The sequence below is a fragment of the Phocoena sinus genome, chromosome 2 (genome assembly GCF_008692025.1).
Source record: "Phocoena sinus isolate mPhoSin1 chromosome 2, mPhoSin1.pri, whole genome shotgun sequence".
NCBI classification, from domain to species: domain Eukaryota; kingdom Metazoa; phylum Chordata; class Mammalia; order Artiodactyla; family Phocoenidae; genus Phocoena; species Phocoena sinus.
Window position 1 is genome coordinate 114,301,246 of NC_045764.1, and position 12,118 is coordinate 114,313,363.

Genomic DNA, 12,118 nt, shown 5'->3' on the forward strand with positions numbered 1-12,118 from the left:
TTAATAGGAAGCATCAACACACAGTTCACGCTCGAGATACTTCAAACCCCTCACCTCAGACTCTCACCTTGCTGCTTCCAACCCCAAACTGCTATATTATGAAACTGCCCCAATCCTAATCAAGCCCCCAAATTGAAAGACCCACTTTCAGCCAAACTTGAAAGTCTCATTGAGATATCTATGACCTTGCCCCTCCCCGCTCAGGGTGCTGTGGGGACCACGGGTGGAGGGCCGAGTGCACAGATTCCCTGGGGACCATTGCTGCTGGACCTGTGGAGTACTGCATACATCCCAGACAGACCCTTCCATGGTGAATCTGCCAGTGGTAGATTCCTAGTTCTAGCCTCAAAGAGGTGAAAGCTATCTATTCCATTTGACTTGTAAAATTACATGATGTTTACATATCTATAGTTTAGGCCTCGCCAGACTAGAGGTTTACTCTGTGTTTTGTGGAAGAGAATAACTGAATTAAGTGCAAGTACACAGAAAGGTTTCTGGAGCCCAGGCTACCTCCTTGGCTAGGCCACACGTGGCGGGCCACATGGCGAGGTCCTGCCCTGGAGAGTCGCCTCCCAGGGATGGGGGTGGGAAGGTGTTCAAGGGAGGACTTTAAAAACCAACTTAACAGTGAATCAACACTAGAACATTTCACCTGAAAGAAGATCATTCATTAATCTGTAAAAGTTGCATTTGCTTGTTTGTTTTGGGCTTCCCCGGAGATGAATATTAAAATACTGCAAAGTTTTAAAAAGTCTGACCAAATGTTTCATGTGGTGACTTTGGGTAGACCTAGCCTCAATCAGAAGCAAACATAGACCACACACAACTGGAAACTCCTGGAAAGAGAGACATGCCTCACTTCCTTTTATTTAGAATCATATGAAACTTGACACTGAACATCCAGAGGAGATGAACTAGGATTCGGGTCCAAATCTGCCTGGATCCCACGCTATTGTTTGGTTTACTGAGGTTTCCTAAGGTCTTTTTTTTTTTTTTTTTTTTTTGCGGTACGCGGGCCTCTCACTGTTGTGGCCTCTCCTGTTGCAGAGCACAGGCTCTGGACGCACAGGCTCAGTGGCCATGGCTCACGGGCCCAGCCATGGCATGTGGGATCCTCCCGGACCGGGGCACGAACCCGCGTCCCCTGCATCGGCAGGCGGACTCCCAACCACTGCGCCACCTGGGAAGCCCTCTTCTTTTCTTTTTTTTTCTGTTTTTTTGGGTGGGTTTGTTTGTTTTCTGATGTTTTTCTTTTCTTGTTAAGGCTTCTCATATTCTGATAAGGATATAGTGGGGACTTTGTCATTGGGAAGCCAACCCCTCTCCCCTCCTTCCAGGTGGAGGCCTGGTCAGGGCGCCTCCCACACACCACAGCAACTCCATAAAAGGGACGAATAACCTATGGACATATACACACTACCAAACGTAAAATAGATAGCTAGTGGGAAGCAGCCACATAGCACAGGATGATCAGCTTGGTGCTTTGTGACCACCTAGAGGGGTGGGATAGGGAGGGTGGGAGGGAGACGCAAGAGGGAAGAGATATGGGAACATATGTATATATATAACTGATTCACTTTGTTATAAAGCAGAAACTAACACACAATTGTAAAGCAATTATACTCCAATAAAGATGTAAAAACAAACAAACAAAAAACAACAAAACCCCCCAGCTTTTCTTCTTAGTGAATTTTCCTTCAAATGCATTTCCTTCATGATTTTTGTCCTTTTCTTGGACCTCAGGTGATAACGCTTTTGGCCTTGCATTGTGTCAGCTGCTTTCCTTATAACACTTACCAGGTTTGATGGCAGGTTTTTTGGCCTGGGCCCTATTTAACGTCAGTCCTCAGAATCCAGCCCTACTTTTCAAAAGACTCACATTGCCTGATGCTGGATCATCCTCAGGAGCGGCTGCAGAAACTCTTGTCCAGGTTTGTCCAGTGGTACCGGGGGTGGGGATGGCAGAGAATGCCGGCTTTAAATAAGTAGCCAACATAACATTCTATTCAAAATGGGCTTCCCTGGTGGCGCAGTGGTTGGGAGTCCGCCTGCCGATGCAGGGGACATGGGTTCGTGCCCCGGTCCGGGAGGATCCCACATGCCGCAGAGCGGCTGGGCCCGTGAGCCATGGCCGCTGGGCCTGTGCGTCCGGAGCCTGTGCTCTGCAGCGGGAGAGGCCACAACGGTGAGAGGCCCGCGTACCACACACACACACAAAAAAAGCTCCTCAGTGTTGGCCCCAGGCCAGCAGCACAGGCCTTGTCTGAGATCTCGTTAGGAATGTGAGTGTCATGCTAGCCTCAGACCAACTGAATCAGAACCTGCTTTTCGGCAAGATCTCCAGGCCACGCAAGTGCACTTCAAGTTTGAGAAGCTCTGAACTAAGGCATGTACATCATTTGTCATTAATTCAATTGCCTTCAGGCTCAGCTCTGGAATCTAGGAGCACACAGAGATTCAAAAATGAACAGTACAGCATGCTGTGGGTGCTTGGTTTAATCCCAGCCCAGAAGTTAGTTTTATTCTGAGCACAGTTTTGTTTCTTGTCACTTGTTGAAAGGGGGCCATGGGTCACTTGGGATATGAGATAAGAGTTCTGGTCTGGTGGGCAAATAGCTAACTAGGGTGTAATCTCTTGGTCCCCCCTCCCCTGCTGCATTCTGCATTGGGGGCCTCTGATTTGAGCTCACATCACGCCTGTGCTTCAGCTTCCCATCCTGTCTTCTAAATGCTTGTCTTCTTCTCCACCTGAGCAAGGAGCTCTTTGAGGCAGAGGCCATGACTGGTAACTCTTTGTGTCTCTAGGACCTGGCACAGGGCCTGGAGAATAATAGTGCTTCATCATGCGATTGAATGAATGAGACAGAGCCACTTCTCTAGGAGGGAAACACCCGCAGGATATCCAGCTTCAGTTTCTGTGATGCTCCCTTAAAATGGGGAAATGACCTGGGATATTCTTGTCCAGGTCCCAGAGGTTGGGGAATGGTTCTTGGGTATGTTTCTGACTACAGTTCCACTCTGACCTTTCTTGCCAAATGAAATTTCAACTACACCTAGGGCGAGTTGATGAAAATCAGGAGGAAAGGGGGTGAAGGAAGAACCCATCTCACTGACTCAGTTCTGTCAACACTTAATCACTTCCAGTAGCAATTGAAGTTTCAACGCAAATGCCCCCAAGCATCCAGTTTTGACATCTTCAGGCCCCACGTGAAGGTCTTCAGATTGCTCAGACTGGAATTTATTCCCTCTTTAAAGAAAAACCCTTCCTTCTGGAAATGACTTTGGTACACGTACCTATAAAGGAAATTTATCCTGAGGATGAGGCAGGCAGAAGCAGTCAAGGAACTAAATTCAAGGAAGTTGCTGATGTGACTTTTATTTCCCCCTTGTGACACTTCCCTCTTTCCCAAGACTCCCTTACTTCTACCTGTCCTGACAGGACCTTTAGCCTCTTGGAGAAAATCAAAGTGCATAAAAGGCTCCCGGTCTGCTGAGCTGTTTTCTTTGAAAACTTTAGTTCTCATTTGCTTAGAAATTTGAAAGGAAGAAAGTCTAAGGAAGACTTTCCAAGTTTTAATTCTAAAATTTTTCTTTAGGGAACTCCAGGCTCCAGCCACCCAACCCATCGCATGAAATAAAGAGGGTAGGTTTAAAAAAAAAACAAAAGAAAGAAAGGAGATGGATAAACAGGAAGACAATCCAGAGAGTAAAGAAACTGGGGCCAGCTACCTCCGGGTTTAAGCAGATGATGGAATCCACCCTGAGGGTTGGGGTCCAAAAGAGCAGAAAAGCTGAATGAAGCCTGGCAAGGCAGGAGGCTGGGGCCAAATGGGTCAGAAGAGGCCCCTCTGTGAGCATGGAAGGTGACACCTCTACACAAAAGCCGGTCCCCAAGGAGGCCAAGGAAGAGTGGGTCACATCCCTTTGTCCTGTTTCTCCAACCTCCAAGCACAGAACTGGAGTGACTTGTACCTTCAACACCGTCACAGGGGGAAAAAAGAGGCATGTCTGACTGAGACGCGTTAAGACGCATCATTCCAAAATTGGGAGCCAATTTCCAACCTTTGTTCTTTGAGATCGGAGATGGATATCCCTCCCCTTACCCCTCTTACCTCTTCTGTGTGTCAGCGGAGAGCTGAACCTGACATTCATGCGTTAGATCATGTAACACCTGTGTTCAGGTGCTCTGAGAGGGACAAGGAATTTTAGTGAGGGTCCTGGAGCACCTGAGAGAAGACAAGACTGGTAGGGGCCCACCACAGTGCTCAGCTCCAGACGACTGAGCTGCAGGAGGGGGACAGAGCTGGCTTTGACCAGACAGTTCAGTCTACAGTGATACTCTTTATATATGAAAGACCCACGAGGTATTGGCTCCTTTTTGGTCTGAGAGGAAGGTGATCATCATATTCACTTGACTTTGACATCATTTGTGGGTCAGGAAAAGGATAACATAATGGTAATGTTTTCTTAGGCATAAGCCAAAGTACATGAGTTGTGTTGATACCCAATTCTGCGTTTTATAGAATGCCATAAACTTCCCTGTACTCCTCTTTCTATCTAGGCAAGAGATGCATTTTAGGGATAAAAACTTTGAAAGCACCTAAACCCAGACTTCACAAGTTACTGATGTCTTGTGAAATCATCTGCTTCTGTAGAATCATTCAGTAGAATTAGACTGAGCTGATGAAAAGACTCTTCCAGCCTTTATCATCAATTTTATACTTCAGCTGATAACAGTAAAAGAGGCTGATTTGTAGGTGGATGGCATTTAAAAGCTGTTAACCACCTGAAGACAAGAGTGTATCAACTAACTTAACCACCTCCCTGTCCTGCAAGGTGACCCTGAACAGGACACTCTCTCTGGACTGGTTCCGTCCCATATGAAATACACAATGTTGTGCAACGGCTTGTGTTTTTCTTTAGTACTGTGGGCCTGGCACTCCGCTATACTTTTTACGTGGATAGCCTTGTGCAGTTTTTCAGACAGCCCAGTTTATAAACAAGGAAACAGAGGCTCAGAGGTGGGCATCTGCTAACACTTGTCAGGGCAGTCCTATTCCTAAGCCCATGTCTTCAGGAACTTCCAGTGTCATAGGGGAGATCTTTCACCAGCTCTAGAAAATGTGAATTCAGCATACCCCTCTTGGCCAAAATAATTTCCTAAAGCAGAAGTAAGGTCCTGGAATAGTTTAAATCAAGAAGATGAAAGCAGGTGACGATAAAGAACCTTCCAGCTGTAGACCAAGTGGCCTGAAAATGGTGTTTCCTATAACCATGCAACAGCCTTCCCGCCCACGCACCGGGCCCCGGCCGCCTGCAAAGCCTGGCTGGGAGGCTGGTGTAGACAGTGGGAGAAGTTGCTCTCTGAAAGGGTTCCGTGGCTGCCTGTGGTGAGTTCTCCCACACAACTCTCCGCCTCCACCTGGGGATCGAATGACTCTCAGTGTAGGAGCCCGAATGACTCTCAGTGTAGGAGCCCGACAGCAGCCCAGAGGAAGTGATCACGATAATGCTGTTTGTAAAAATCTGTTTAATAAATATACATCTTAAAAGTACCAAAATAATTACCAACAAAATACACTATGTGCACTATTTACAGGGGGTAACACAAACCTTGACAGGTAGCGAGTTTTAACCCCACCCCACTGACAGGTTTAACACCACACCTGTTACACGTTACTCCATACAACTGGGCCCAGCCATTGAATGCATGGTGATTCAACTGAAAAGCACAATAAATAAAATATAGTCCTTTCATCAAATTTTGAATAACCTTTCCTCAAAACTCCACCAAAGGTGACATTAAAAAGAGGTTTTCTCTGAATTCCAATGATCCTTCTTGCCCCTCTTCCAAAGTTCATGAAAATAACAAAATGAGGGCTAATCCACCAGAGTAAAATGTTCTGGGCCAGGCAGTGTGCAGTGTGGTTATAAGTATATCCTTTTTTTTTCCTTTTTTCTTTTTTTTTTAGAAAAATAGAACTCTTTTTTTGTACAAATATACAAAGTCCATGTTCTTTTAGACACTTTGCGAAGCTCATAACGTCAGGCGCTGGCCTCCAAGCACACAGTCATCATAGGGCAGCTAAAAAGAGAAAATAAGGTAGGTTAAACTTCCAGAGCTTTGCCAAGGGTACTGGGATGATGGTGAGGGCTGCTACTGGAAATAACTCAAGTATTCTTAGACTCCCTCTATAACCTGAATATAAATTAACTTCCTGGACTGAGGGAGTTTTCCTTTAAGGATCCTCTCCTTCAGAAAGAGCAAAAAAAACAAACAAAAAAGACATACTCTTGGGATACTGCTTAGGGACACTCAAGTTTGAGAGCCTCATTATGTTGAGACCCTCAGAATAAGGAGGCGCTCTAGGGGCCTGAGAAGGTAGAGGGAGAATGGCCTCTCTTCTTCCATTTTGCAGAGCCACGAACAAGTTAATCGGGACTCACCTCATCCTCTGTGAACTCTGACTCCGTGTCATAGCTCTCCTCATCCTCGCTCTCGGGCAGCATCTGAAGGTTCTCTAGGGTCAGCTGGCCCAGCTGCTGCTGTATCCGGGTGCTTGGGCGGCCCCAGGTGAGCTGGTATGGGGAGTAGCCCTGGTAGGTGACCCTGTTGACGTCAGCCCCACACTTCAACAAGAGCGACACCAGGTCGGGATTCTGCAGGTCAACCGCGAGATGGAGGGCAGTTCGGCCATTGCAGGGCTCCTGAAACCAAAAGGAATTTGAGAGGCTTATGGCTGAGTTTGGGGTTTCTGCTTGCAACAAAAGTACGGAATCATATGGAGGAGGGCTGGGAGCCTGATGCACTCCATCTGAAGGCGTGAGGCACTCACCTGTGCGTTGACATCAGCACCCAAGGACACCAACAGCTCCACGATGCCCAGGTAGCCATGAATAGAGGCCAAATGCAGACACGTGTGACCTAGAAGACCAAAAGTAAGAAAATATAACCCCTTGTTTCAACCCTCACTTCTCAAGCAGAACCTTTCACCTATTCTTTTAAGGGACAAATTCTTCTGAATTTGAAGAACCCAGAATCCGGGTTCTGGATGGACTTTAGTAAGGCATCAAATAGGCCTTTATTGAATACATGTGTTCTCAACTTTTCACATGTTGAGAGTTTAAACCTTGCTCGGACTCCTTAAGTCGGCCCACCTCTCCCTTCCCCACGTCACCCGCCCTCTGATGGACAGGGCAGCCAGACATACCATTGTAGTTGGTGGCTTGTAGGATGGAGTGGAGGTGCTGGGTCCCACGGGGCTGAGTCAGGACTCCCACACTGGCCAGGCAGCCTTGCTCACAGGCAAGGTGTAAGGGGGTATTTCCTCGAAAGTCTCGGAGCTCAGGATCACAGCCAGCTTCCAGAAGTGCCTCAGCGACCTCTGGCTGGTTGGTGATCACCGCCAAGTGGAGAGGAGTCTACAGACAGAAGAGGGATAGAAAGCATAAGCCATGGATCCAACCTACAGTCTGTGTTCCCTTGAAGCCCAAGAGAAATCCTGGTGGTGGGTACTGCTCCTCCCAGGGAGGTACAAGGGGCAAAAGGCAAAATACCAGAGGCCCCAGGTGGGCTTCATAAAGGCCTCCCCAAATCAATGGAATTTTCTGTCCTCTCTAGGACGTTGGCTGATTCAGCTGTAAAAGGTCAGGTCAGATAATGACCAGGAATTGTTAATTTAGAAATCATTGGGAGGAGCTGAGCTAGCTCCAGCTTTATCACGGGGTCAGAGAGGCACGGGGCCGGGCGAGCAGCCCACCTGCTGCAGGTTGTTCTGGAAGTTGAGGAACGCCAGGTCTCCCTTCACTTGGCGGACCACTTCCATGGTCAGCACCTTCTCTTCATGGATGATGGCCAAGTGCAGGAACCTGAGGGGAGAAGAGGGAAAACCCCGCAGGGCTGGTGAGTGCGCTGCGTGAGGCCCAGGGAGGCGCGGCCCGCGGGGGATTGCGCAAGGTCGGGGTTTTTGGAGGCCGAGGCTGCGGTGTTTTCCGCGAGGTTATTATGAGCTGAGTGTTCCTGGCAGGCGCCCAGGGACTTTCCGGGCCCCCCCACTTAGGCGGCGGGCGCCGGCCAGACCGCCCAGCCCTCTCGCCGGGCCGGAACGCCCTGTACTTCCCCTCCCAGCCGCTTGGCGCCTGCCAGCGGGGCAGAAACTCCCGCCCCCCTTATGCACGCGGGGACTTAGGGTCCCTGCCGCAGCCCCGCCCCCGGCCGAGGGGAGCCGCAAGGGGGGTGGTGTGTGTGTGTGTTGTGTGTGTGTGTTGTGTGTGTGTATGCGCGGCTGCAAGGCAGAGCTGCTGGACCACGGCCCCGGGAACCCGCCCCGATCCCCGATCCCCCGGTCTCCGAGCGCAGCCGTGCACCTTTGCACGGCCTCCGGGTCGGTGCACAGACCCCGGTCCGCCGCCGCAGCGCAGGCCCCGCGCCTCGGGCTGCAGGCCCGGCGCCCCCGCCCGGCCCCGCCACCCGGGCCCGCGACACTTACGAGTCTCCGTCCTCGGTGACCTGCTGCTTCCAAGGCTCGGCGCCGCGCGGCGCCTCCTGAGGCTCGAGGCGGATCTCCCTTAGCTCTTTCACCATCTGCTCGTACTCCTCGTCCTTCATGGAGTCCAGGCCGCTGTCGTGGCGGTCGTCCAGCAGCCGCTCCTTCTTGAGTGCGTCCCGGGGGCCCTCCATGGCCCACTCCTGGCCGGGCTCCGCGGGCTGGAACATGGCGCGGTGAGGGCTCGGGCGCTGCTCCCCAGGTGCGCGGGCCAAGGGCTGCGCGACGCACTGGCTGCTCGCGGTGTCGCAGACCGACGGGACTGCGGGTTCGGACTGTTGTGGGCTCCGCAGCGCCGCCGCGGCGCCCTATAAACGCTGGCAGGGGATTTCTCCGGGGCGGGGTCAGGCGCGGGGAATTTCCAAGCCAGTCAGACCAGAAAAGAGAACTGGCCTCGTCCTCTGCTAGGGGGAAAAAGAAGCCTAAACCCCGCGCCCGGGTTCATCAGAGAAACTCCCTGCGATGAGCCACTGGGGTCATGTACAGGGAACTTTTTGATGAACGCTGAGTGGCTGGAAAGTCCTCCCGACAGGGCCCCCTCCCCCGGTACTTCCCTGCAGCCTGCACTCAGTAATCCTGATCCTCTGCAAGAAACCTTCTTTCCCTGGGGTTTCCCATGATCGATTTGATTTGGGGTCGTCTGCTCCTGAGATCCCAAGGACGCAGGCCTGCAGGGCGGTTCTCTATTGGGGTTTGCAGACTTGCAGGTCTTCGCCGGTTTTTAAAAAATTTTTTCTTTTATCTTTTGAAGACGCGAGTGGAAATGTTGGCTGGGTATAGGGATTCACTTCCCCAGACGTCTCTGCAGGAAGGACGCACTGGCGACTGCCTCTGCGTTCCTGCCAATACCGGGCTCTTGGCAGTGCAGGGACGTGTAGCCCCCAGCCCCCCACTCAGGTAGAAGTTGTGAAAGTTCTGGCGTTGAAAACCTAAATGCTTGGAGAACCCTCAAATCATTTCCTCGGGATTAACAATCCTGCTGACTGGGGGAGGGGCAAGCACTCTGCCCTGTATGCGGGAACATGCTGAATATGACCATAATATTTTTCAAGGAAAGCAAGGTGTTAATCTTTGTAGTAGAGTTGTAGACACCTTGCCATAACAAAATAATTATTGAGGTCGTTTTCCCTGGTTTGCACTGTGCTGCTGCAGAGAACAGATCTTTAACCTACTTCTGGGTGCCCAGCTGGGTGACTTTCCAGAAGCATTCGGAGAAGGTGGCTGAAGAATGGGTTGAGTAGTGCCTTATCCAAGATTGGGCCTTAAGGTTGGCTAAGAAAGTAACTGCCAGGGATACTGCAGGAGCTCAAGGCAGCCCCAGCGTGGCCTTCATCCTGCCCCTGCTGGCTCCTTGCTCTCCTGCCTGGGGGAGGACAGCAGCTGGACCTATCCACGCCATATGGGTAGCCACTGGAGGCTCACCATCCTTGGGTCTCATCTGCAGAAATAGAACTTATGCTCTCTGCCCCACCCCCATCTCCTAGCCAATGAGAGGAATGCATTCATCTGTTTCTAGAACTGGTCCAGGCAAAATAAAGCAACTTGGGTCAGCGTTCTTCAGAATGCGCCCTAGGAAGCCTCTATAGTTTTGCAGAGATTTCTGGTGATTATTGCAATCGTCTTCAACTTGACTGGCCGTGTACTAACCAACCCTTCACCTCTCCTCATCTCCCCTTTCCCCACTCCCCTACCCTCAATATCCGAATGTAGGAAATCTGGGCCAATGTGTGTGAGAGACAAAATATGAGGGGAAAAAAAGTAAAATCAAGAAATAAACCTTCAGGGTAGTAATGGTCACATACTAAAATGAAAACTTCCCAGGGATAGACACCGTATGTCTCTGCAGGCATGTGATATACAAATACATAACTATTAGGCAAGGCGGAATAAGAACTCTAAGTAGGAGATCTCAGTTCCCAGCTCTACCTCTAATTAACTGCGTATTAGTTGGAGAGAGTAGCTACCTTTGCTATGGGATACCTGCTTTTATAATAACAAGATTGGATTTAATGCTGTTTAGATTTTTTCCCCAGATTAAAAATTGTATTACTTGACCACAAATGCTTGTGTAACTTTGCTAAGGGTGACCATGTCTCTTAGAAATATCACAGTATAAATTTTTGAAGGGCTCCAACACTTTCTGCAACACATTGTTAGTTCTCAGAACTAATCCTGTAAGTAAGAACTATTGTTCCTACTTTCCTAAAAAGAAACTGAAATGCAGAGAAATTTACCTAGGCATCCCATGGCAGTTTATATAATTTCTATCCCAACATAGTAATCATTTGGCCAAAGCAGTCATGGTATTAACACTTTTGAAAACACCTTGTGAAAATGAGACTGAATACACTGTAATTTGGAAGATATGCAAAGTATTTTCTACTCCAGTTGTTAGGTGAAATAGAGGGTAGATGTTCCCCCATCTGGGGATATTCACACCTATAAAAAAAGGCACAGAAATATCAAACTCTGAATTCCCACTTACAAAGGATACCTTAGAAGACGATTATTAGCTGCAGGTTTAAAAATGATCATTGAAAAAAAAATCATGCCTAAGTCAAAAGTATCTCAGGAATAAGTTTTCTTTGCACCTGCTGTGATGGCTTTCTGTAGCTGAAGGCCTTGGGCAATTGGTGGTCTTTATTCCTGATTGTTTAGTGTGACACCTAGTGGTAAGAGTCAGGTCCAGGCATTCCCTGATTTATCATGGCGCTTTGGAAATTTTGGGAGGTGCTGAGCCTTGATGACCTGTCCCTGTGGTGGGGATTCCCAGGGAGGTCCCTTTTGTTTTTCTGCAGCCTGGGAGACAGTTTTGAATAACGTGATCCAACAAGTTTTCCCTCTATCATATGCTATATGGTTTAAATCAACAAACATTACAACTTGGGTGGTAGAGAACATACTTGGAAATCAGAAAACAGATGGAGCAGAAGACAGCAAAACTGATTGTTGGTTTAGAAAGACCTTTGCACACTTAGAGTTCTCCCTACCTCATTGTCAAGCATTTTAGCTAATCTTGACCATTTTAAAGATGTTAAAGCCTTTTAATGTCATTTGGCTTTATTTGGTTTGTTTTGGGCCACACCATGCGGCTTGCGGGATCTTAGTTCCTGGACCAGGGATCGAACCCGGGGCCTGGCAGTGAAAGCTTGGAGTCCTAACCACTGGACAGCCCAGGAATTCCCATTTTTGTTTTTTTTTTCTTCTTAAATGCAAAAAGCAAAAGAATGAATAAGTTAACCTTGAAGCTGCACGGGGTACAGCCATAGGGAAGGACAGGATGGCCAGGTTATGCTCGCCTGCTGCAGTGGGGGCAGAAGCATCCCTGTGGGAAAAGGAGCGCCATCAAGGCCTGGTGTGATTGCAGGCACCTTGTGCACTCTTCCTGGGTGGGAGATGCACAGCGTGGACTGAACCTTCTGCCTGGGGTGCCCAGTGGCCTGGCAGCATGGAGATATTTCTATAATTTCAACCAGGTGGTCCAACATATTTGGCTTTTCTTAAAACATCGTGGGCAGGGTGTCCTGTGTCAGTTGCCAAAAATTGTTTTAGCCCCAGCAAACCAAACTCCT

The 12,118-nt window shown here is 49.1% G+C and overlaps 1 protein-coding gene across 1 annotated transcript; it reads right to left on the reverse strand.

The window, feature by feature from the left end:
• Positions 1–5,510: 5,510 nt before the first annotated feature.
• NFKBIA (NFKB inhibitor alpha) lies at positions 5,511–9,093 on the reverse strand. Its single transcript, XM_032624559.1, has 6 exons — positions 8,490–9,093; positions 7,761–7,869; positions 7,212–7,422; positions 6,837–6,925; positions 6,448–6,708; positions 5,511–6,085 (listed from the first exon to the last, which is right to left on the reverse strand). The coding sequence occupies exons 1-6, from the start codon at positions 8,714–8,716 to the stop codon at positions 6,038–6,040; spliced, it is 945 nt and encodes a 314-aa protein (XP_032480450.1). The 5' UTR covers positions 8,717–9,093; the 3' UTR covers positions 5,511–6,037.
• Between the last annotated feature and the right edge of the window lie 3,025 nt (positions 9,094–12,118).